We start from the raw sequence: 26050 nt of genomic DNA on the forward strand, positions 1-26050 counted from the left end.
TAGATATAAACAAACTCTCCGATTAGAAGAGTTGTGGGAACAAGTTAAAGAAATTGAAATCAACTTGGCAACTAAACATTTCTAGGAAAGAGCGACCCAATCTATTCGACTACCAATCAAAGTAGCCCAATTTTGGAAAGAAACTTTGATTATCCAGAGAATGGCCCAATCAGAGTGCAGCATTGGAGGGTTCGGTCAATGGGTCAGGTAGCGTAGTGAGATAGGGTCAGAGAAGGAGTATGACCTAGCACTAGTTATATCCCATAGCAGCCTGAGAGAGGTCAGAGTGTCTCACTCTAAAGTTGGGGTCTTCGATAAGCAGGCTGGCTTCATTTGGAATAGCCTTGGTGTCGAATAACTGGAGAGGAGCAGGATGGGTTAGGTTGGCAGGCTACCATTTCAATCTCATCTTGCCTGATGTGATGGAAACATTTGGTCTCCTTGACAGACAGCATCTGAAAATGCTGATATTGCGGTATTTCCGGGATTCAACATTTGCAACTAATTTGGTCTTGGTATTCATGCTGTTAACTAATTTCCACAACTTTGGTGATACATCATGTATTAACATCTATCTGCTACCAGGTGAAAGCACAGTTCGCTGGGAGAAAAGTTTGTGAAGCATTTGTTGGGAAAATGGCTTGAAACGTACCTTTTCTAGCTGCTCTATGCAGATTGTGTGAACCACTATCTTGCAGGCTGCACACTTTTTCCGGGCTACAGATTTTTGCTGTGGTGACAAGAGATGAGAGTGAGAGAGTATTATTTAATGACCCTTCTCGTAATGAAATGACTTTATTTAACTCGATAATTCAGGGCACAAGCATAAACGTAGATAGACCGCTCTAATGCCTCAAAGCCAGTTTTAGCATAGGCAGTGCCATCGAAGACTTTCCCCATTTTAAAGTAGTCAACTTGGTGGAACTTCCTATGGGTTATGGAAGAATCCCATAATTCTATCAAAGTCCTCAGGAGGGATCAGCCAAATGCATTATACACCTGAGCAAACATTCCTTAACTGCAGATGGCAGTAAATTACAAATATTGGTTTTATACCTGTTCAGACAACACACTCCAGGTGGCAGTATCCACCTTTGACTACTTTAAAATTAAGAAAGCTCTCAATGGCGCGGCCGATGATGTCACAGAAGACATATGGCACAGATGCAAAGAAGGGCACTCTGTCTACCTCTATGGGTGCAACACCCTCAAGATGGCAGCACCACTTCTTCGGTGAAGTGTGTTAGGGTTATGTGGACACCAGAGGGAGCCTCTACACAAGGGGTGTCAAACTCATTCCAGAGAGGGCCAAGAGTCTACTGTCAAGTGTCTAACCAAAAACCAGCAGACACTTTGTCATGAGTTTGACACCCCTGGTATACAGCATTGCATAACATTCATTTTGGGTGTCACACACGGTGGCTATCAGAACTAAATATCATACAAATAATGCAATCAAAACATACTTCTGCATCATCTGGAAGGAAACCAAAAAGATTGGGCTCGTTTTACCGGTTCTCTTCCTAGTTGGCCACTTTTTATTATCCCATCAGTTTTCCAAAACAAGGAAGAGACAGTGTTTGTGTTCATAACATGGCACCATCTCATACTGTAATGTTTACAGTTGCAGAGAGCTATTGAGCTATACAATCGGCATTCTCTGGAAGTGTACAGTATGTTACCGGGTGGAATAAATCTGGACAGTATCATCCACTGACGGAAGAAAAACAGTGTGACAAGGAGTTTTAGGGTTTCACTACAAATACTTCTCCTCTAATGAGTTCATTCCTCCCTTCCCCTCTTCCTCTCACAGCATCTGTGGCTTTGCAATGTCGGGCTGGGCCAGGGGTAGCTGGACACAAACCCACTCACCAGTGTCTTGGCGAAGCAGTGCTGCTCTCCGACGTAACAGAAGTCCCCAGAGACATTGGTCTCAAACCAGATGTGCTCCCCATACAGGGCGTTCTCCTGGAGGAAAAGGCAGAATCTATTAAATACACCCTTTTTTTTACCCTGACAAATAGGAATCTCAGCTCATAGAATCCACTACCAAACAGTATCTCTGGATAAATAAATGATGAGGTAACAAAAAATGATCTATAAGCTGGGCCAGAGGCTGCACTTACGGTCCAGTCACAGCTGCTCCGGATCTCCCTGTCTGGGTCAAACTTGGCCAGGGCTGAGGCACTGGGCTGGGCAGACAGGTGCTGTAGACCCGATTTAGCGATGGCCTTCCTGAAAAGACACAGACACAACACCTTTGAAGGATTGCCATAACATCATTGAGATGACACTCCCAGTGTGATATGGCATCACAACAACAGTAAAATCAAGTGCCTAATGGTAAACCCACTCTTCACTGATGAAAAAAAGGTAGGCCCTGATCAAAGAGAGAGGTTTAGCACACATGATGAATAATGAAATGGTACATCTGACGTCATGCAATATACAGCTCTTGAAGTGGTTGCTTGTCCTTCCCTTCGGTAGGACAACACCCTGTTGAGCTGATGTGCAGTCAGGTACAGATGAGGTCTAGGTGGGTATTTGACAGGTTTGTGTGACTGAGACCCTGCATGAAAGGTGCTGTAGGAGTCACTCAACAAAAATCCTAGCTTACATGTCAGCAACACAAAAGATCAGCAGAGTTAAGTGTAAAATATGAAAGATTTTCCAGTTTGCAGTTACATACTGCAGCAGGTTTAGAAACAACCACTTGCTTAACTGACATCAACACTTTAGACCAGGAAGTGCTGGTATGGCTGGACAGGCAGGAATGGCCAGTGACTTTGGCATGCATTTCCCCCTTTTATTGTTCGGATAAAACAAACAGTGTGGTCTAAAACATGCACTGTGTATACAGACTTTTTCTGCGTGTATTCTGCCATAGATGCCCACCTCCCCTACACACACACACACACACTGCCTGTAACCCAGGCGAAGGTAGGGGGTCTACATACGAGACGAACCCACTCCAAGTCTCCAGGCGGGGGTCATAGTAGATGCCCTGCAGGGGGCTGAGGGACTCCCTGCGGCCTCTGGGTTTCCAGCAGGCGGAACAGTTCCTATATAGGGAACGGGAGGAGTGGCAGGCCACTATAGAGCTCCTGCGGCTGGGCGGGTGGACTAGCCTGCCTGGCCAGGCGCTGTTGGAGATGGTGGAAGGCCTCCGTAACTGGCTGGAGTGTCGATAACGCCCGTGCACACCGTAGACCGCCCTGCTACGGTGCACCGCCTCTGCCGGCAGCAGCTGGGAGGAGTTACGGCGCAGGCAGCGCAGGGCGCGGCTCAGGGGCCGGGGCTGGATGTTCTCCATCGTTAAGGCTGCCATACTATGAGCCTGATTCCAGTCCTCCCACGTCCTCTCTCCCTCTGGATATGATGATGATGATGCCGCAGTCCCCTCTCGTTCACTCCCACTGCCCTCTGACCTGGTGCTACACTCTCTCTGACTGCAGCTGTCCCCCTCTGACTCGGAGCAGCACGAGGAGGGGCAGCTCTCAGTGTCCTCTCCTGACGCCCCCTCACCGCCCTGCGTCTCTGGTGCCCCCTTCTGCTGCTCCTCACTCATCTGGACCAGGCTGGCCAGCAGCATGGAGGGCCCCAGCAGGTGGGTGTCGATGGTTCGGAGCTTGCCGGCTTGCCGGCGGCGGACAGAGAAGCGGGGGTTGACACAGGCCACGGTGGTGCTAGAACGACGCCTGGTGTAGTATCTGGTCCTCACTAGCTTCCCGCCTCCATAACAACAGTGCACCCCCTGCACCTCGCTGGAGTGCCTGCGTTGTTGGTGAGCAGCGCAGGCCAAGCCCACACTGGAGAATCTACGGCCCACATAACCTGACGGCAGGCCAACACTGGAGTGTCTTCGCTGGGCTTGAGCCGTCGGCGACAGGCCTACACTGGATCTTCTGTGTCCGACAGGACCTGTGAATGGCAGTCCCACACTAGAGCGTCTACGTTGGACCAGGCCAGCAGAGGGCAGTCCTACACTGGAGCGCCGGCGAGCCTTGCTTGTGGGCACTGCCACGCCAGGCCGTCTGTGTCGGGATTGCCCAGCCCCTTTCAGTCTAAAGTGCCGGCGGAAAAAGGTGTCCATGACAACCCACAGCTTCTGGGTCCCCTTTTCACTGTCCCTCTGCAGTGACTGTTGGTACGAAAAATCAGTCTGTAAGCAAAACCTTAAACTGTACACAATCCAATATCCAACTGTTATCAATAGGGATACAGTACTGTTCTTTTCACCCCTGTGTGGAAAAGTTGAAAGTGAAATGTCTGAACTTGTATACTGCTGCCAGAGAAGGTAAAGCACATGAGACTAATCTGCGCCTAGACGCTCAAAGAGCAACGTCAATTGGCTGACTAGTGATACTGTCAGTAACCGAATCTACTTACAAAGGGACATTCGACAACGCATCTAGAGCGATAACAGTTCCGTTCTCCAGTACAAGCAACGTGACCAGCCGCCCCGGTTCAATAACTCACCACCTGTAACGCTATACCTCGGTAGTGTTCTGTCTGGTGAAAGTAGAGCCGAGTCCAGGTCACCTATCACACGACAGCCATTGTGACGCCCCTACGGCACAAAGCCAGAGGATATATTTAGCAACTGCCTTTAATATTCTGTTCAATCACCTCATCAGATACGCCACTTGACAGAACCAAAGAATGTGTCATTATCCATGAACCTCAACTCCATACAAAGCATTTCCCTCTGCCAACAATGAAAGGGAAGGGTGGATATCAACTTCATAAAAGGAAGTCATTGTTCTGATCATCTTTACTTCGATATCACAATCTGAATTGTGAATTCATAAACCATTGTCTACACAGTTGCGATGTAGAGACGTGGGGCAAGGCTCAGGCAACCTCCACAGGATGCCAAGCTGTTGTATTACTGATCTCAGACCATCATAAATCACCCAGAGCCTCCTCCTTTGATTACATACAGACTGATACAGATACTCTTCACAGGAAGAGACATGTGTATAAGCAGTGGAGGTGCTCAGCGGCATTAGCCTGTCAACGCTTTGATTCAAGCTGAAGACGAGCTCCAACACCGGAGACAAGGTGTCTTCTCACATCCTGTGCCAGGCAGCTAATGCTAACAACAAACGAAGAAGATAGGTGAAGTATTTATGACAGCGAGATCCTAGGCCCCCTTGTCAATGAAGTGTTGAGGATGAAGTATAGTGGACGGAAAGGCCAATTTTCCCTTTGAAATATTATACATGTCACGGATATTCTCGCTTCGCTCTATCTCTCTTGTGATGAAGGCTGGTTGTGGAGGAGAAACCGCCAAAGGAGCCTTTGATCCTTCTCATCTCTTATTCTATTCATTAGACATTAAAAAAAAAGGTAATAATAAAAATGGCAAGAGGGTGGTGCGGGTGGGGTGAGGTGGGATGTGGAGGGGAGAGAAGCACGACCGAGGCAGGGGATAAAAGTACCACGCAGAGCAGAGATCGTTTCCGCCACACAAGCATCATTAATCCCATCTGTCATGCAGCATGAAGAGAGACAATGAGAGAAGACCTAGTGAGAAATTGATCAACGTCAGTCTCAGATGATTCAAAAATTTTCTTAAACCGCAGGGATTCATCCACAGGTCTTACAGCGGCAGTGTATAAGGCACATTATTGTGCCTATCCAGACCCGTTGACCTTTTCCACATGGTTAGGTTACAGCCTTATTCTAAGATGTATTAAACTGTTTTTTTCCTTTATCAATCCACACACAATACCCCATAATGACAACGCAAAAACAGGTTTTAAGAAATGTTTGCTAATTGATATTTATTGAAGCACCTTTGGCAGCGATTAAAGCCTCAAGTATTTTTATTTTAGAATAAGGCTAAATCAAGGGGTCTGAATACTATCCGAAGGCAATGTATATGCAGAGAGACATGGACTTTTATTTACTTACTCTCTCTATTGTACAGAGATATTTAGTTCACCATAAGTGAGCAGGACTGAGGCCTATTAGCTTGATGTCACCTGACTGTGTACTGTAGCTGTCAGATTCATTTATTTAACAAAGGTCCAATGCAGCAGTTTCTATCTCAAATCATTTCTGGGGTCACAATTAAGGACATTACTGTGATTGTTTCAAGTAAAATGTCAAAAAGAAACAAAAATAGCTTCTTAGCAAGAGCAAATTCTCAAACAATAATTCTGCTAGGACTGTCTGGGAGTGGTCTGAAATTTAAAACTAGCTGTTGACAGAGAGGTTTGGATCTCGCTTTCTGATTGGTCTATTAACTAATTTACTGCCTGGTATGTTACCAGGCAGGCCAAAACTGCATCCCATCAAAACATCTCAGGCGGTCTTTTCAAACAGCTCTTACACTAAAAGGGCATTATCATTATTTAACCAACCTCATAGTGTGTAAATACTGTACAAACAAAACATAGGAAAACACATTTTTGACTGCACTTTAAAAAGATATGATGAAAGTACATACTGAAAAACCTTTCGGGAATCCAGCACAAGAGGTACGCGGATTGTTTCTGGCTCTAATATGAACCATCTCTTCAGTGTGTATTCCCAGCCTGGGTTTCCCACCCCCACACCCACCCCTGGAGCATTCTGAGAGTCAGGGTCAAAAGTCATCTGGCCGAGGCCTCAAGCATATGTGGCTGCATTCACGTACAGTAGCGTTTAAATCATAGATCAGGGAAAATGCGACAGTCTTTCAAAACAGAACCACAGACAAGGTCTTTGCCACTTGTTGACTTAACCGGCTACAGAATCTATGATAAATGTAATCACACTCCTGTCCAGTTCTTGAATGTTTTTATCTAGAAATGGTGACTTATGTTTATTATTATCCCTAGGTAGTCACAATATACTGTACGGTAGCCAACAGGTCCATTTAGCAAACCCCTAAAGGTGGCTATGATTAAACTCACTCAGTATCACTGTATCAACTCTATGGCTAAAATAAGCTCGAAACACAAGCTCGCAAGTCCCTAGATTGATCATTTCCTCCCCCTCCCTCCTGCATACTAACTCTATGAAGAGTTAAATACTGACTGTTCGATTGACAGATAGATAACAAGGTTATGGAAATAGACTGGTTACCCCCCCAAAAAAAAAAAAAAAAAATATAAGCTCAACACATCAACGTTAGACTCTCCAGGCCTACATCCTCTCAAATATGTGCATTTAGCATCATTTACGTGCGTCACAGAGAGCGCATGCTGTGCATTAACTCAATAGATTCCTCGTTTAGAACTGCTTAAAAGCATTGGGTTTTTCTATGGCACAACACTGTCACGACGGTCAGTCCATGCACTCACTCCCAAACAAATCAATTTGAAATACAATGCTCCCGGAAATAAAACACACAATACCATACACACACGTAACAAAAATACATAAACACAGACAGGTCTACACACTCCCTCACACACACATTCCTGTTTGTATTATGGCCTCCATTCCTGACAGATGAATTAGTCACAGGCCCCTCCCATTGCCTGATACGGATCGGGATTAACAAAACGTAGACTGACCCAGCATCAGCTGTTACAAAACTCCCTCTAATACCTAGCAAGTCGAACGGAGGAAGGCTCCCGAGATGCGTAGTGGTCTAAGGAATCGCATCGCAGTGCTAGCAGTGCTAGCTGTCGAGTCCAGACTCTGTCTCAGCCGGCCGCGACCGGGAGACCCATGAGGCAGCGCACAATTGGCCCAGCGTCGTCCGGGTTAGGGGAGTGTTTGGCCGACAGGCATGTCCTTGTCCCATCGCGCACTAGCAACTCCTGTGGTGGGCCGGATGCAGTGCACTCTGACACAGTTGCCAGGTGCACAGTGTTTCCTCCGACACATCGGTGCGGCTGGCTTCCGGGTTAAGCGGGCATTGTGTCGGCCTGGTTGGGTTGTTTTTTGGAGGATGCACGGCTCTCGACCTCTACTGAGTCCGTACGGGAGTTGCAGCGATGAGACAAGACTGTAAATACCGATTGGATAGCATAAAATTGGGGATTGGGGAAACGTGTTCTCTGGAGTGATGAATCACGCTTCACCGTAGATGTCAGGAGAACGCTACCTGCATAGTGCCAACTGTAAAGTTTGGTGGAGGAGGAATAATGGTCTGGGGCTGTTTTTCATGGTTCGGGCTAGGCCCCCTTAGTTCCAATGAAGGGAAATCTTAATGCTACAGCATACAATGACATTATAGATGATACTGTGCTTCCAACTTTGTGACAACAGTTTGGGGAAGGCCCTTTCCTTGTTTCAGCATGACAATGCCTCTGTGCACAAAGCGAGGGCCATACAGAAATGGTTTGTCGATGTTGATGTGGAAGAACTTGACTGGCCTGCACAGAGCCCTGACCTCAACCCCATCAAACACCTTTGGGATTAATAGGAATGCCTATTGCGAGCCAGTTCTAATCGCCCACATCAGTGCCCGACATCACTAATGCTTGAGGCTGAATGGAAGCAAGTCCCCGCAGCAATGTTCCAACATCTAGTGGAAAGCCTTCCCAGAAGAGTGGAGGCTGTTATAGCAGCAAAGAGGGGGACCAACTCCATACTAATGCCCATGATTTTGGAATGAGATGTTCGACGATCACGTAGTGTATATGATGTGGGACAGGAAGAGTACTGGGCTATTTATAGCACCCCCTCTGTTTATATCCTCCCGGCCGCTCTCTCACTGCTGCTGGCTCCCGCCCGCTGCATCCCGCTAGACCCCACATGTACGCGTCACAGATAAGAGTCAAAAGAGACTACCTCCTGCTATGCCACACAGATAGAGCGGGGGAGAGTGTGTGTGCACCAGTGAGAGAGAACGGGTGGGGAGAGGAAGAGAGAGACAGAAAGACTTCTCCCTCCTAGACCATAGACCAGGGCTCTCCAACCCTGTGCTGGAGTGCTACCGTCCTGTAGGTTTTTCACTCCAACCCTAATATAGCACACCTGATTTCTAATAATTAGCTGGTTGTGAAGCTGAATCAAGTTAGTTACAACTAGGGTTGGAGTGTCAACCTACAGGAGGGTAAGCTCCCCATGCCTGCTGGTTTGAGGCATTAAGCCCACCAGCTTATCAACCCAGTCCGAGCTGGGTAACCACAGCAACCTGTTCCCCTAGATTACTGAGGCGTGCTCCAATGAGGGCGGTGTCATGGAGCCATCATCCAGGTCAATGTGCCTGGGTTAGGCGTGGGCATCAGGCCAAGTGTGTGCACCCACTACCCCCGGCCCCTGATCGATCTGGACATCCTGGTCTGTTAAATGCATTAATACCACAGGGGCAAATGTAAATGAAATCGACAGTACCGGATTCTAGCAAAGCATCATGCCTCAAACCAAGCTGCATCAAGACTAGCTGCATATTTTTTTTGTTGCCTTTACCTCCCTTATCTCACCTCATTTGCTCACATCGTATATAGAATTATTTTCCCCAACTGTATTATTGACTGTATGTCTGTTTTACTCCATGTGTAACTCTGTGTCGTTGTATTGCGTTGAACTGCTTTGCTTTATCTTGGCCAGGTTGCAATTGTAAATGAGAACTTGTTCTCAACTTGCCTACCTGGTTAAATAAAGGTGAAATTAAAAATTAAAAAATAAATCTAGGGGGACTACCTGTGTGGCCAAGGATGAGTGTAATCACATCTACTGTTGTACTGTCAATGTTTTGGCTTTGTTACGACCCTGAGTAGAGTGATGTGATTTGAACAGGGGTTTTGATAAGCCTGCCGCTGTGATACATTCACATGCCTTAGGATTTACCCTTTCACCCAAAGCAGCTGAAAGTGATTAGTTGTCCCATTAAGGTTCCGCAAATGCAGGAGTTAATCACCAAATCATTGACAAACAAAATGTACAATAATCCATTCAAGGTACCCTCAGATAGAAGTAGGCTAAACGTGAACCGTACGTATCCTAAGTACATATAGGCACTGAAATGTTTATGGGGGGGGTGTATATTTTGTTCCTTTCTCACGTTTTAATATGTCGCAAAACGGATGAACCATTTTGCAGTAACACGGTCACAATTCTGAAAAGTCACTCTCACATGGTAGCTCTCAAATGTCCCTGCAAAGCAGCAGTACGGTGCAGTATGCGAGCGGTGCTCAGTGTGAGCCTGAGCCATGTTGACAGTATGGTGTGAGAGAATGGAGTCGAGAGGGAGTGTCAGTAAAAAGCAATTAGGTTACCAGTGGACCTGAGAAACAGAGGAGGACTTGTTTTTGTTTCCATTCGGAGTTAAGGACCTTAGGCCTCGAGCCCAGCCTTCAGCCACTGTTTGACAGAAAGAAAACCTATTCAACCTGCAAATGAAGTCACTGCGCTTTGAGCCCAAAGTTGAGTCAGAATGTCTTACTCTTAGTAATTAGTAGATTATTGACTTTCCTTTCTGCGGAGGAGAAGTTGTATGCGACAGCAGAGACAAAGAGTTGAGCTGTTATTCGGTTGGATCCTCCATGGGAAAAGAAAAGTGAGGTGGGGTCACAGCCAGCAAATACCACCACTGGAAAATATCACCATAACTAGCCTATTAAATATTTACATGTAAAACATACAAAAAGGTCAGTAGGAATAAATAGCCACGGAGCTCGTGTCCTTCAGAATCGCATAGTGCGTGATAATAGCGGCTGTCAAGAATGAAGCCTTAATGCTGCTGCTCTCGGTTTGGTAAACACTCCAATGTTATATGAGGATAATGGAGCTCACGGCAGGGCCATCAAATTTATACTTTTCCTTCCACTGTAAGCAAAAGTAGATGTCACCATCTTGGCACGTCTGTGGATACATCTCCCTTAGATCCTCTGAAGGCACTTGTATTGATGATGAATCCCCCTGTGTAGAGGGAGACTTGGACGTGTCCTAGAAAGCCTCTGGGGAAAATGCCTAATCTGGACTGCGTTAACTCTCCCAGGCTAGGTCGTCCTCTAGGACAGTGTCAAATAACTAAGCTACCCTTATATAATGGATGTGCAGTGAACTGAAATGTTGCCTGAAGGTCTGTTAACAGATATGGAGTGGAATAATTCACAGATTGCAAAAAAAAGGATTCTTCGTGGGCTGATTTCACAAACATAGAGCTCTGTGCACTACATGTCTCCTCTCTCCATCCCTATATAGGTCTGTCTCCTCTCTCTCTCCCTCCCTTTAACATAAACATCCATTCATTGAGCTTCAGCACAACACTACAGGGCTGGCTGGCACAGCCTGATGGGAGCTCAGAGAGCACACCATTTCCACAGCCATGTCAACATAGCTAGCACGGCGAATAGCACCGGCTACAGTCATTTATGGAGGGAAAATTCAATCGCTCATCTGTAGGAGAGGGAAACTGAGGTTTCTCACAGACTGGACAGAATGGGCAGACAGACTGGACCAGAGACCCTTTGGTCCAGGATCAGATCAGAAGCCTGGTCTGGTCCATAATCCTTTCCCCACTACTGTGGTGTCACTCAGCACAGGACAACACAGGTCACCCTGATCAATGGCTCAAGGCAGGAGCTTGCACTACAACAGCAGTATCAGTATCAGTGATGGTGATGGTTGTTATCCCCCTCTCTCTAGTTTAATAGTCAGTCAGTATGCCTATACACCGGGTGTACAAAACACTAGGAACACCTGCTCTTTCCATGACATAGACTGACCAGGTGAATGCTATGATCCCTTATTGATGTCACTTATTAACTTGACTTCAATCGGTATAGATGAAGGGGAGGAGACAAGTTAGAGTAGGGTTTTTAAGCCTTGAGACAATTGAGACATGGATGGTGTCCGTTTGCCATTCATAGGGTGAATGGGCAAGACAAAATAGTTAAGTGCCTTTGAACGGGGTTTGGTAGTAGGTGCCAGGCAAACCAGTTTGAGTGTGTCAAGAACTGCAATGCTGATAGGTTTTTCCTTGCTCAACAGTTTCCTGTGTATCAAGAATGACCCACCACCCAAAGGACATCCAGCCAACTTGACACAACTGTGGGAAGCTTGGAGACAACATGGGCCAGCATCCCTGTGGAACGCTTTCGGCACCTTTGTAGTCCATGCCCTGATGAATTGAGGCTGTTCTGGCGGTTAAAAGGGGTGCAATTAGGAAGGTGTTCCTAATGGTATGTACACTCAGTGTATTTATCTGATGTTAAGGCCTTCCTATTGGTTGGTTGAGTTTACGCATCAATAAGTTGTTATGCCATTGGTCATGCTTGCAGATGGGGGGAGATTGCAAACATCAATTCTTCCCAGCCTGATATTGTTATGTAAGCAGTAGGTCACGTTCTGAAATACTGTATACTATTTTCATATTTACAATGTGTATGCGTTCACTATGTACATGTCCTGATTTGTGTATATATACAAGTACCAGTCAAAAGTTGACACACCTACTCATTCAAAGGTTTTACTTTTAAAAAACAACTATTTTCTACATTGAGGAATAATAGTGAAGACATCAAAACTATGAACTAACATATGGAATCATGTAGCAACCAAAAAAGTGTTAAACAAATCAAAATACATGTTATATTTTAGATTCTTCAAAGTACGTAAGCTTATTAAATATCAGTGATACTATCAAGAGCAGTGTGCGGTTTCCTTTTTCCTTTTTCCTTGTTCAACTGTTGCCTTGCACCTGCAAAAAAGATTGCTCAGATGTGCGAGTGCCTTTTGAATTTTAGATTCTTCAAAGTAGACACCCTTTGCCTTGATGACAGCTTTGCACACTCTTTGAATTCTTTCAACCAGCTTCATGAGAAATGCTTTTCCTACAGTCTTGAAGGAGTTTCCACATGTGCTGAGCACTTGTTGGCTGCTTTTCCTTCACTCTGCGGTCCAACTCATCCCAAACCATCTCAATTGGGTTGAGGTCGGGTGATTGTGGAGGCCAGGTTATTTGACACAGCACTCCATGACTCTCCTTCTTGGTCAAATAGCCCTTACACAGGCTGGAGGTGGGTTTTGGGTCATTGTCCTGTTCAAAAACAAGTGATATTGATAAGCGCAAACCAGATGGGATGGCGTATCATTGCAGAATGCTGTGGTAGCCATGCTGGTTAAGTGTGCCTTGAATTCTAAATACATCACTGATAATGTCATCAGCAAAGCATACCCCACACCATCACACCTCCTCCTCCATGCTTCACGGTGGGAACCACACATGCGGAGATCATCCGTTCACCTACTCTGCGTCTCACAAAGACACGGCCGTTGGAATCAAAAATCTCAAATTTGGATTCATCAGACCAAAGGACAGATTTCCACCAGTCTAATGTCCATTGCTCGTGTTTCTTGGCCCAAGCAAGTTATTGGTGTCCTTTAGTAGTGGTTTCTTTACAGAAATTCGACCATGAAGGTCTGATTCAAGCAGTCTCCTCTGAACAGTTTATGTTGAGATGTGTCTGTTACTTGAACTCTGTGAAGCATTTATTTGGGCTGCAATCTGACTTGCAGCTAACTCTAATGAACTTGTGCTCTGCAGCAGAGGTAACTCTGGGTCTTCCTTTCCTGTGGTGGTCCTCACGAGAGCCAGCTTCATCATAGCACTTGATGGTTTTTGCAACTGTACTTGAAGAAACTTTCAAAGTTTTCTGGATTGACTGACCTTCATGTTTTAAAGTAATGATGGACTGTTTCTCTTTGCTTATTTGAGCTGATCTTGCCATAATATGGACTTGGTCTTTTACCAAATCTTCTGTATACCACCCCTACCTTGTCACAACACAACAGATTGACTCAAACGCATTAAAGGAAAGAAATTCCACAAATTCACTTTAAAAAAAAGGCACACCTGTTAATTGAAACGCATTCCAGGTGACTCCCTCATGAAGCTGGTTGAGAGAATACCAAGAGTGTGCAAAGATGTCATCAAGGCAAAGGGTGGCTACTTTTACGAATCTCAAATGTAAAATATATGTTGATTTGTTTAACACTTTTTGGTTACTACATGACATATGTGCTATCTCATAGTTTTGATGTCTTCACTATTATTCTGCAATTTGGAAAATAGTAAAAATAAAGAAAAACCCTGGAATGCAGTACTGTAGGTGTGTCCAAAATTTTGACTGGTACTGTATATTGATGTTGTCCTATGTATCTGCATGCTTGATGACATCATGGCTATGTTCATTACACGGACTCTACTCTTTAACAACCACTGTGGGCTGCAGTTCTAAAACACTGGTCTTTCCCACCTTGCTCCATGCCCAAACAAACGCACAATTAGTCAAGAGAACATTGTGTCACTTACATTTTCCACATGATTACCATAATGTTGTAATTCGATTGTAACCTATCAGCAAATAATTTCTCTTTTACAATACTCTTTTTTTCCCAAAACATTTCCCCAATGTTGTGTACACTACTCTACAACTGTTCTAGGGTAGCCTACATTACACTCGTATTCACATACCTTATGGCGTAACCCTAAAATGAGTATCATGAGGTACAACTGTTGCCTAAAAGAGGCCCATTGGGCCCCCCTGGTCTGCTGATCAGTCAGCGTGGGGAAAACAATGTCACTACAAGTCCAAGGTTGTCTCTGTCTGTTATCGAACCCTACACAGCCAAACTGATAGGGGCTCCTGGGAAAAGGTACAACAGATCTCTCGCCTAATACTGTCCAGAGAAAGCAAGATCTACTTCAGCACAGCACAACCAGATATAGTTTGTTTTCAACTTGTATGATTGGTCAATTGTATGGTTGGTCAATTTTTCGGAACTCACTTAATGAAAAACAAATATGGTTTGTGTAATGCACAAAACCCCTCTGTCTTGACAGGGTGTACAGTACACAAACAAACACGAATAGAAAACACTAGATAACCCCTTACATGCATTTTTCCCTCTGAGTACAGTGTCATTTCATTATGAGTAAACTAAGACATTTTAGTGTGCCCTTTTTCAAAAATACAACAACAGGTACAAGTACACATCGTCTCGACTACAACTCACAAAAGAAAAAGGCACAACGGAACAGTTGTTCCTACTCTGGCAGTATATCCTACGCGGTTCTCAGAAAATACACATTAAATCCCTGTGTATTGTAGAGAACCTCCCAAAACATTCAAGAGTGATGGATAGAGCGAGTGACACCCTTCAAAAAGAGCACCATCGGACAGCTTTATCATGAGTTCAAACACTTTTTTTTTTTATGCCACCGCAATGCCTCTGTTCCATCAACAAAACACTTCTCTGGCAGCGCACAGCCTCGCGTGGAAAACCAAACAGCAGATTAGCTGCTACGCTATATCCACAGTGCACACAACCTACTGAAGCCCGCAAGGGGCAAAAAGATACAGCACTGCATCCTGAAATAGTATAAGCAAATAACAACATAATATTTGGCAAGAACACAGCACACGCAAGTCAATTGAAAAATAGTCATGACTCAAAATACAACCTGATGGAAGCAGGTAAACAACCATCCACGCCTCTCCCCAGTTTGTCTAACTTTTAGTCCATGTGTGACGGAGCGAGAGGGAAAGAGAAAGAGAGAAAGAGAGTGAGCGACAACAGAGCGGTTCATGTGGAGGGAGAATGTGTGTCACAGCCAGGCAGACTTGGAGGGGGAGTGTCGGGCAGGGGGGGTGAACGGTTACACTAAAATAACTCTGGTAATAGAGCACACTTCCTTGATGAGCCGTTTACTTGAGTGTTCATGCTCTCTCATACATACGTAAACTGAATGCACAGACACACACACACACACACACACACTAACACACAACCACAGGATTTAATTTAGCTTTAAAGAGCGACTGCCTTTAAAAAGCAACGAATACCTTTGAAAACAGCTTGTGTGGTATCGATATGAGTTAGAAAAAGTTATTCTAGCGTCAAAATTGATTACAAAGTGTAAATAGGATCATTTCGGTCATAAAGTCAGTCTCGTCTAAAACTGAGATTGGAACATCTGTGTGTCACAATGGGTAAATGAAGGTTGGATTTTGATTTAATGATGTCCATTTGCCCGCTAACATGGGGTGAACAGCCGCGGTGATTGCTCTCTATCCAATAACTATGACAGTGAGACAAACCTGCCCAGCAATTATGACTTTGTTTACATTAAGATAAGATAAGACATCACAAAAAGAACATCTTGAGAGATACTGCACCAAACACCTTAGTTTGATGTAAAATTGCGCAACCTAAACATCCTCGGAAAACGTAATAACAGATTTCTTGAGTTATCTTACATTCATTCTGGGGATTTTGAAGAAGTGAAATAGGCTCGAGCGTCTACAGTGTCTCATGTGGGACAAACATCATTTACCAAATGCGGAATCGGTCAGGAAACACACCTCCAAGACTGAAATCAAATGAGCAACAGAAAAACACACGTGCCAACTGGCGTGTTCAGCTGGCGTGTTCACGTACCAACTGGCGTGTTCAGTCGGTCACTCTCTTTGGCGTAAATCCATTCAAATTCTCTCTCCATTTTATCTGAACCAAACCTTCCATATATACAGTAGTTGCCAATTGTAGAAGTGCACAAGAGATAAAGGTGCTCAAAACTGACCTATTTTGCCTATCCCACCATACCATGAGACAAGCCTGTCTTCATCACTGGAAAAGAGAAACGGTTGATATTGATTTCATTTAAAAGCTTACACACAGGGTTGTCAAACTACTTTATAATTTCTGGAGAGAAAACAAATCATGAATTTAGATTATTTTTCATATTCACATACCGTACCAGTCAGAAGATTGGATACGTACTCATTGAAGGGTTTTTCTATATTTTTACTGTCATCAAGGCAAAGGGTGGCTACTTTGAAGAATTTCAAATATATTTTGATTTGTTTAACACTTTTTTGGTTACTACATGATTCCATGTGTGTTATTTCATAGTTTTGATTTCTACACTATTATTCTACAATGTAGAAAATAGTCCAAATAAAGAAAAACCCTGGAATGAGTAGGTGTGTCCAAACTTTCGACTGGTACTGTATGTTGTAGCTTAGACCCTGTTTTACATCATCTTAGGTTTTTGTGTTGTGCCTGCCATTGGTTGAGACACCACATGCTCTTGAATACAGGGTGGGTGTCATGTTTTGGCTGATAAATGTACTAAAATGGGAATGCAATAAACATTTCAACTTTCAAATGGTACCACCAGACTGGACCATTGACCCTTTGGTCCAGGATCAGATCAGAAACCTTGCCTGGTCCATAACCTTTCCATAAAATAATTTCCCCTATACAAATGGTACCACCAAGAGATGTTTTAAAATATACTGTCAATCCTCCATAGGAAATCTATTGAAATCATAGAAATATAGATCATAGAATAGACATGACCATTAAAGTTGACATTCAACAATGGGTGGACCGGCGGTCATCTTTGTGTTAGTAATTAGAAGTTACAATTTCAATTCAATTAAAATTTCAATGGTGTACCAGCTAAATTCCTGTTGTCTGAATCGATAGAATTCAAAGAATTGACCTACGATTGAAATGCACCCACACCGTATTCAACAGCATGAAATGTCTCAACCAATGGAGGGTACAACACAAAAACCTCGGATGATGTGAAATAGCATCTAAGTTACAACATATACAAAGAAAAATAGGAGTTTACGCGTTAAGATATTTTTAAACCTTTAACGTTTAACACTCACCATATTTATATATATATATTTTTAAATCAGATAAATAATTAAATAGTTTGGCAACACTGTTTGTAACTGTTTGAATGATATTGAACTCAACCGTTTATCTTTTCCAGTGATGAAGACATGGATGTCCCATGGTTGAGTGAGTGCAAAATGGTTGAAATTGGAGAACTTTTATCTCCTGAATGTTTTGGCATTCAGGTCCAAAAAGTCACTTTGACAACTTTTTCCATTGGCAAACATGTCTGGAAAGTTCTGTTTAAAATAAAAAGAGATGCTGTCAAAAAGGGATTCAATTCAAATGGATTTAATCTCTCTAATGCACTTGCTCAAATCCTCAGTGACGTCAGAGATAATAGTCAAGACAACAATGCTATGCCCATCAGAACCAAATGACTGACCAACATTGCAAAATCAAACCGACATGTTTTTGAGGTCTAGCTTTGGCAAGTACTGTCTGTTCAGTGATATTAATGTCCCAGTGTTGCACATGTATTCAAATAAATAAAAACGACTCTAAAAAGAAGTTGGGTGCCACTCGACTTTAATGCTACACAGATGTCCATCTCTCCACGTTGGAGTGTCCCGTGTCCCCTTAACTGGCCCACAGGCAAGGTTGTATCTGACACACACATCAAATCACATTGTATTTGTCACAACTGGTGTAGACTTTACCGTGAAGTGCAGAGTTTAAAATAGTAACACAGGAGGAATAAAACTAAATACACAAGAATGTATCTATTTATAGTACCAGATCAATGTGCAGAGGTACGAGGTATTTGAGGTAGATACTGTGTATATACATGAATGTAGGGTAAAGTGACTAGGCATCAGGATAGATAAAAAATAAAGTGTGTAAAAGTGTGGGTGAGTGTGTGACTAATGTGTGTGTGTGCATGTGTTGTGTCGGTATGCATGTGTGTGTGATATGTGTGTGTATGTAGTGTATGCGGTTTTGTGTGCGAGTGTTAATGTAGTATGTGAGAGTGAGTGTGTATATAAACTCAGCAAAAAAAGAAATGTCCTCTCACTGTCAACTGCGTTTATTTTCAGCAAACTTAACATCTGTAAATATTTGTATGAACATAACAAGATTCAACAACAGACATAAACTGAATAACTTCCACAGACATGTGTCTAACAGAAATTGAATAATGTGTCCCTGAAAAAGGGGGGGGTCAAAATCAAAAGTAACAGTCAGTATCTGGTGTGGCCACCAGCTGCATTAAGTACTGCAGTGCATCTCTTCCTCATGGACTGCACCAGATTTCGCAGTTCTTGCTGTGAGATGTTACCACACTATTCCACCAAGGCACCTGCAAGGATATTTCTGGGGGGAATGGCCCTAGCCCTCACCCTCCAATCCAACAGGTCCCAGACGTGCTCAATGGGATTGAGATCCGGGCTCTTCGCTGGCCATGGCAGAACACTGACATTCCTGCCTTGCAGGAAATCACACACAGAATGAGCAATATGGCTGGTGGCATTGTAATGCTGGAGGGTCATGTCAGGATGAGCCTGCAGGAAGGATACCACATGTGGGAGGATGTCTTCCCTGTAACGCACAGCGTTGAGATTGCCTGCAATGACAACAAGCTCAGTCCGATGATTCTGTGACACACCGCCCCAGACCATGACGGACCCTCCACCTCCAAATCAATCCCACTCCAGAGTACAGGCCTCGGTGTAACACTCATTTCTTCAACGATAAGCTCGAATCCGAACATCACCCCTGGTGTGACAGAACCTCGACTCGTCAGTTAAGAGCACTTTTTGCCAGTCCTGTCTGGTTCAGCGACGGTGGGTCTGTGCCCATAGGCGACGTTGTTGCCGGTGATGTCTGGTGAGGACCTGCCTTACAACAGACCTACAAGCCCTCAGTCCAGCCTCGCTCAGCCTACTGCGGACAGTCTGAGCACTGATGGAGGGATTGTGCGTTCCTGGTGTAACTCGGGCAGTTGTTATTGTCATCCTGTACCTGTCCCGAAGGTATGATGTTTAGATGTACCGATCCTGTGCAGGTGTTGTTACATGTGGCTGCCACTGCGAGGACGATCAGCTGTCCATCCCTGTAGCGCTGTCTTCGTCTCACAGTACGGACATTGCAATGCATTGCCCTGGCCACATCTGCACTCCATGTGCCTCCTTGCAGCATGCCTAAGGCACGTTCACACAGATGAGCAGGAACCCTGGGCATCTTTTTTGGTGTTTTTCAGAGTCAGTAGAAAGGCCTCTTTAGTGTCCTAAGTTTTCAAAACTGTGACCTTAATTGCCTACCGTCTGTAAGCTGTTAGTGTCTTAACGACCGTTCCACAGGTGCATATTCATTCATTGTTTATGGTTCATTGAACAAGCATGGGAAACAGTGTTTAAACCCTTTACAATGAAGATATGTGAAGATAATTGGATTTTTACGAATTATCTTTGAAAGACAGGGTCCTGAAAAAGAGCCATCTTTTTTTTGTTGAGTTTATATATTGTCTAGTAAATGTGCGTAGGGTTAGTGTAAGATAGTTAGGGTACCATTAATTTACTATTTAGTCTGGCTATATAGCAGTCTTATGGTTTGGGGGCAGAAGCTGTCAAGGAGCCTGTTAGTCTGAGAGCCGATGCTCCGGTACCATTACCCGGATGGTAGCAGAGTGAACAGCCTACGGGTTGGGTAGCTGTTTAGACACTTGCCAGCTGGTCTGCGCATGCTTTGAGAACGCGCCCTGTTATTTCGTCAGATCATTAACCTGTTTAAACGTTTTGCTCACATCGGCCACAGAGTACAAGATCTCACACACACACACACACTCCTGCCATCCTGGCCTCCACGTTGCTCTCCTACAGGGCCTCCCCTGACTCCCCTCTGGTTCGGCAGAGGGCATGGGCTGGCACCCCCTACAGAGGCATTGTCCACAGTTATGTTTCTATGGCCACACCACTAGAGCTGAAGAAAAAAAAGAGAGAGATCTACCCATAGGCAAGGATAGAGAGGGAGAGATAAAAAAAGGGGGATATAGAATTTCACTGTTTGTGTGGCTGTGTATTGGCTTAGGAGAACGCTACGTTCTGAAGTTGAGCCATTAGTGTCTTATTACCGATATTGCACATCTGTGCTATGCAGAGATGACTAACCACAAATATTACTAACGAACTCATGTCTCAGTGCCGGTAAACTGACACTCAGCAGTCTCATACGCCTGCTCTGTGCGACCAGAGCTGTTATGGCTGATGAGTAAGACCGTGCAACAGTGTTGCGCTGTGTGGGCTGAACACACGCACACTCAGGCTGCAGCCCTGGCAGCCCTGACACTGTTAAGAGCACAAGGCCACAGACAGCCGAACCGAGACACCGTCTCCATATCAAACATGGCTCGGCTGCAATGTGGGCGAATGGAGGAACAAGTTACCATGCTGTATTGAGTTAATTTACTGGAAATCAAAAAGTGATCGTTTCGTGTCCTATTGCAAGCTCTCTTCCTGTAACCTTTGGTGAGAGGTTTGTTGAAGCTGACACCTGCAATGCTGTGGTGGGGTGTGCACTGTGCTAAATAAGGAGAAGCTAGGAAGATACTGTCACTAATATAAGTCATATGACACAACAAAATGAAATAGATATCCAGGTGTCTTGTGTTCTCACACAGGAAGAAACACAAATGTCAAGAAGGAAGGTTTGTGATGGGGTACTCTTGTCGTGGTGGTTTCGATAAGGAAGCAAGGCAAGATGGTAGCGGTGCAATATTCAGGATGGGGACTTTTATTTTAAGTGAGAATAGGGAAATAAACAGCATTTTAGTAATTTAGCAAACACTTATCCAGAGAGACTTAAAGTTAGTGCATTCATCTTTAAAGGGAAACTCCACCATTTTTCAACCTAATTTGTATTACTCCAGCACAATACCATTGTCTACCCATGCGAAAACCTTTGCATTTCTACATTTTGTAGAAGAAATATATACATTTAAAAACGTTCTTCCCGATGACATGGTGTCGTGGGGAGCAAGAAGATACCCTCCCTCTGGCTAGAAACTTGTTGCAGGTTTTGAAAATCCCCGTTTAAATTTGTATTTTATTTCATCCTAACCTGTCATGCCACAGAGAAGCATTTTTTAGGACTTTTCTTCATATCTTTTTAACCACAGATCAAAGAAACGCGCCGTTTCACATATGTAGACACTGGTATGGTGCTGGAGATAATGAATACAAGGTTGAAAAGTGGCAGAATTGTCCTTTAAGGTAGCAAGGTGAGACCACATATCATAGCTACTTATTACATTTTTCCTGAATTAAGAGCAAAGTCACTGCTAGAAAGACAAGCGCGAGTGTTGGTTCAAGAAAGGTGTTGTTTTTTTAATTTTTATGTATCAACACTAATGTTGCTGACAGTACACACTAATCCGGTTATTTCAGGTTGGTCAACATTGAACAGATAGGATAGAGGTTGTTTTCATCATAGAATTACATTATACAATAACAATTATAGAATCTCTATGGTTTTCACTACAAGAAAGTACAGTCTCTGGACAGAGCTGTTAGTAGTTCCTCTTGAAGATGCAGCTGCAGGTTATGGAGACCCAAAAAACCCAGCTGGTATTTGGGAATATCCGTTATCAAGTAATGGGCAACCACGAAGACGGTGGTAAGCTGGAGGATACCAGCCAGGATGAAGAATATCCCAATGACAAACACCACCTTGGCCCTGGACCAGTTACTCTTGACGCAGTTGGTGCACTTGGACCAAAGATGGCCCCAATCAATCCCAGAGATCAAAGGACGGTTGAGATGGAGGCGGTCGTCATCAGGGCCCATATGACCCCACTGGGAGGGTCCAAAAATAACAACTAAATCGACGGCACAGGACACTAGGGAGACTATCCACCAGAATGATGCCAATCTCACTAGGGGGCACAAGCTGGACAGTATAGCTCCTCCGATCAGGAGCAGGGATGCTGCCCCCCCAGCTGAAGTAGATCAAGCCAGTTTTCATCGAGAACACTTCTCATCCAGGTGGTGTAGCTATGAGTATACCAGCCAGGATGAAGAATATTCCAGTGATTATTATCAACTTGGCCTTCGATGGTTCCTCTTTGATGCAATTGGTGCACTTGGCCCCGATGATGAAGACCATCACCCCCCAGAACCCCCAAGATGATGGCGATGATGGTCATGGCTAAGGCCGGGGCTGCAGGTCCTGGGGAAGGAGGGAGTCGTAGAACTTACTGTCCCATGAGCAATCAGCTCATCCAAAGGCCCTCCCAGATGACCTGAGGGATGAAGGCAGTCACTCTACACATGGGCAAAGCAGAGGCTACTATGGAGATGATGCATCTTATGACTCCCAAGGTGATGCCCACAATCTCCTTCAAAGAGTTACTCAACAAAGAGGTTTCTAGAAAAAGGGGAGATATTCAACTTTTAGAGAAGATTCTATACAGTGCCTTCAGAAAGTATTCACAGCACTTGACTTTTTCCACATTTTGTTGTGTTACAGATTGAATTTAAAATGGATTAAATTCAGATTTTTGTTCACTGGCCTACACATATTACCCCATAATGTCAAAGCGGAATTTTGTTGTAATTTATTTGTATTGTTTTTTTACGCATGAATTAAAAATTAAAACTGAAATGTCTTGGGTATGCTGGTAATCATTAAGAACTGGGGAGTTTTTCAGGATAAAAAAGAAACAGAGCTAATCTAGGCAAAATCCTAGAGGAAAACTTTCTTCAGTCTGCCTTCCACCACACTGGCAGCTGAATTCACCTTTCAGCAGGACAATAACCTAAAACACAAGGCCAAATCTACACAGGAGTTGCTTACCAAGAGTGGCTTAGTTACAGTTTTGACTTCAATCTACTTGAAAATGTATGGCAAGACCTGAAAATTGTTGTCTAGAAATTATCAACAACCAATTTACCAGTGCTTGAAGAATGTTAAAAAAAATAATGAGCAAATGTTACACAATCCAGGTGTGGAAAGCTCTTAAAAGACTTACCCAGAAAGACTCACAGCTGTAATCGCTGTCAAAAGGTACTTCTACAAAGTATTGACTCAAGGGTGTGAAAATGTATGTAAATTAGGTATTTATTGATTTCCTTTCCAATACATTTGCAAAAATGCCTAAAAACATGCTTTCACTGTCATTATGGGGTGTAGGTGGGTGAGGGAAATTCTTTTTTTTAATCCATTCTGAATTCAGGCCGTAACACAACAAAATGTGGAAAAGTCAAGGGGTATGAATCATTTTTGAAGGCACTATAACTCTAGGATATTCAGTCTTTACAAAGTTCCAGAATAACATCCTCTTCCAAATGCTCTTAACTTCCAAGTCTTCTGTAACTGGAGATCAGAGTCTGTCAGAAACCCACTATGTCTGATCGATGCTGTGATCTCACTTAAATATGTTGTCATGGAAACAAGAAACCAGGCCCCTCTCCACCTGCAGTTTGCAATTTGCCGAAATGCGTATCCAGGGTCTAATATATGTTTTTAGGCCATAACCTTCTTAATGGAAGGAGTGGAGAGAGGTAGTGAGTCACTCACAGCAGCACAGGCGGCCTTGAACACAGAGGAGCAGACTTGGTGACCCAGGTCTGTATGCAGTGGGATGGAGGCTGGCGTAGGTAGGCATGACTCACCACACAAACAAGTAGATACCACCGAGGCCTGGGTAGAGGGGGTGGGGGAGGGAGGGAGGGGGTTGACGATATACTGTAGGCAGATATCACAATAATTATAAAAATAACCATTGTACTGTGTATAATGTTGTTTTTTTTAAACTGGCAAATAAAAAATCTATCAACCATGCATAGTGCATACCAAGTCATACATTTTTATATGCTTTTTTGCACATTTACATGTAGAAGCTGTCCTATGTGGTCCATCAATTTTAAACTTCAAAGCATGGCTTAGTTCTGCCTTTTCAATGTAGGCTCCATGAGTAAAAGCTCACAGACAAGTGTTCACTACATGAGCCATCCTCCTTGCCAAGGCCCTTGGGGCAGCATGGTCATGAGAGGGAGTGTGGAAGTAATCGTTTTGGACGGGTCCGTTTGTCCCCCAGAGATGCACCCAGGGGACAGTGGTCCGGCACTGTACTGAGACCGGGGCGGCGTCATGAAATGACTGTGCCACCTTGATCTGTTACCCGTAGCAACAGAGTGGAGGTTCTGAGTGTCCGTTACCTCACATTAACAAACGCCCCTCTCCACAGTTGTGACTAGATGGGAGTACAGCTACGGACAGAAGTGACTTTTCGTAGAAGGTTAGGAAAGAATATGAGCTGGCCCTAACCCTTTCCTAACCTTAACCCAATTCTCCTAACCTGCTATGTTAATTCTCCTAACCTGCTGCATAAGTTTTCCAAACCGATGGACTCCCTTGTGTCTTTACTCCAGCCCCCTCCCCGACCATCACATCTCTAGCCCCTCATACACTGAGCCGTCCTCAGCCACTGTTAGCCTAAACTCGTTCTCTAACTCTTTGCTACAGTCCCTCCAGCCTCAGAGAGGGAGAGAGAGAGAGAAAAGGGTGATGTCAGGCCTGCCCTTTCAGAGTGAGCTCTGATTGGATTGAAGATCTAACCTGTCTCCCACTGCTACAAGGGACAGTGATTATACGCACCAGCTGTGACAGTGCCCTGGCCCAGGGCTTTGATGAGTAACAGCCTTGTAACATTTCCTACTACCAGACAGATTTCCACAAGCACTCTGCAAGGGATTAAACTCATATCTCACTGAGAGGCGGGGGGGGGGGACACATAGAGAGACAGCTATGGGAAAAGAAAGAGGATATTCACTGCATGAGCTGCCAGACAGCACCTAGACTAGAGTAATAATTGATTGGGCATTTCCTTAACACTAGCCTCACAACACAGTAGGAATAGCATAAATATCCTCTTAGACTCAAAGACAACGCAACTAAATTACTGTCTGCAGCATCACAAAAAGAAACGAAACAACTATTTAGCCAATAACACAGTCCTTCAGGAGATGTTATCCTACTATACTATCATATTGAAGTTGTGTTGCATTCCAACATAACAACATTAGGTAGCTTAGTTATCAATACTATACGTCACATGATAGACATGCAAAAACTTTCCCAGGTGTTAACAGCATTGTAAGCTATGAGGAAAAGAAGACACCGATGTTCCTCATGGCAGGGGAAGCACCCAACAGAAACTACTCAGGTTGACTTCATTATGCTCTATAGGAGGAAGTATCTATTGTTAACTACACAGCAAAGTCAGTAAGTCTGTAGAAATATCCAGCATTCAAAGTTATGACTGATCTGCATGCTGTAAGTCCGGAAAATGTTTCCTTTATACAGTCTTGGTGTTGTGTTGGTACAACTGTAGCTACCATACTTCCTGTCTGAGATGAGATAGAGGACTGTGTTTCCTCTCAACTCACTAAGACCCCTGCAGGCCTTTATAACACATTAACAACAATGTTTCGCTGTACGATTAGCGCAACTAACGATACCCCTC

The 26050-nt window shown here is 44.1% G+C and overlaps 1 protein-coding gene across 18 annotated transcripts in view; it reads right to left on the reverse strand.

Annotated features, from left to right (window-relative positions):
* LOC112249011 (diacylglycerol kinase zeta) overlaps positions 1-26050 on the reverse strand; it is a 121442-nt gene that overhangs the window by 51336 nt on the left and 44056 nt on the right. For 7 of the 18 annotated variants that reach the window (XR_002953298.2, XM_024418572.2, XM_024418569.2 and 4 more), the window contains exons 1-6: positions 15359-15515; positions 2958-4141; positions 2127-2235; positions 1873-1968; positions 653-730; positions 296-358 (exon numbers count right to left, since the gene is read on the reverse strand). Coding sequence is in view for 17 of the 18 variants with exons in the window: in XM_024418572.2 (XP_024274340.1) it covers positions 296-358; positions 653-730; positions 1873-1968; positions 2127-2235; positions 2958-4141; positions 15359-15484 (1656 nt within the window). In the remaining variant the exon portion in view is untranslated. Of the gene's footprint in view, positions 1-295; positions 359-652; positions 731-1872; positions 1969-2126; positions 2236-2957; positions 5739-15358; positions 15516-26050 lie in introns of those variants that run through there. The other 11 variants (XM_024418576.2, XM_024418574.2, XM_024418573.2 and 8 more) reach the window with 4 other exon arrangements.

This window comes from Oncorhynchus tshawytscha, linkage group LG04 (genome assembly GCF_018296145.1).
Source record: "Oncorhynchus tshawytscha isolate Ot180627B linkage group LG04, Otsh_v2.0, whole genome shotgun sequence".
Lineage (NCBI taxonomy): Eukaryota > Metazoa > Chordata > Actinopteri > Salmoniformes > Salmonidae > Oncorhynchus > Oncorhynchus tshawytscha.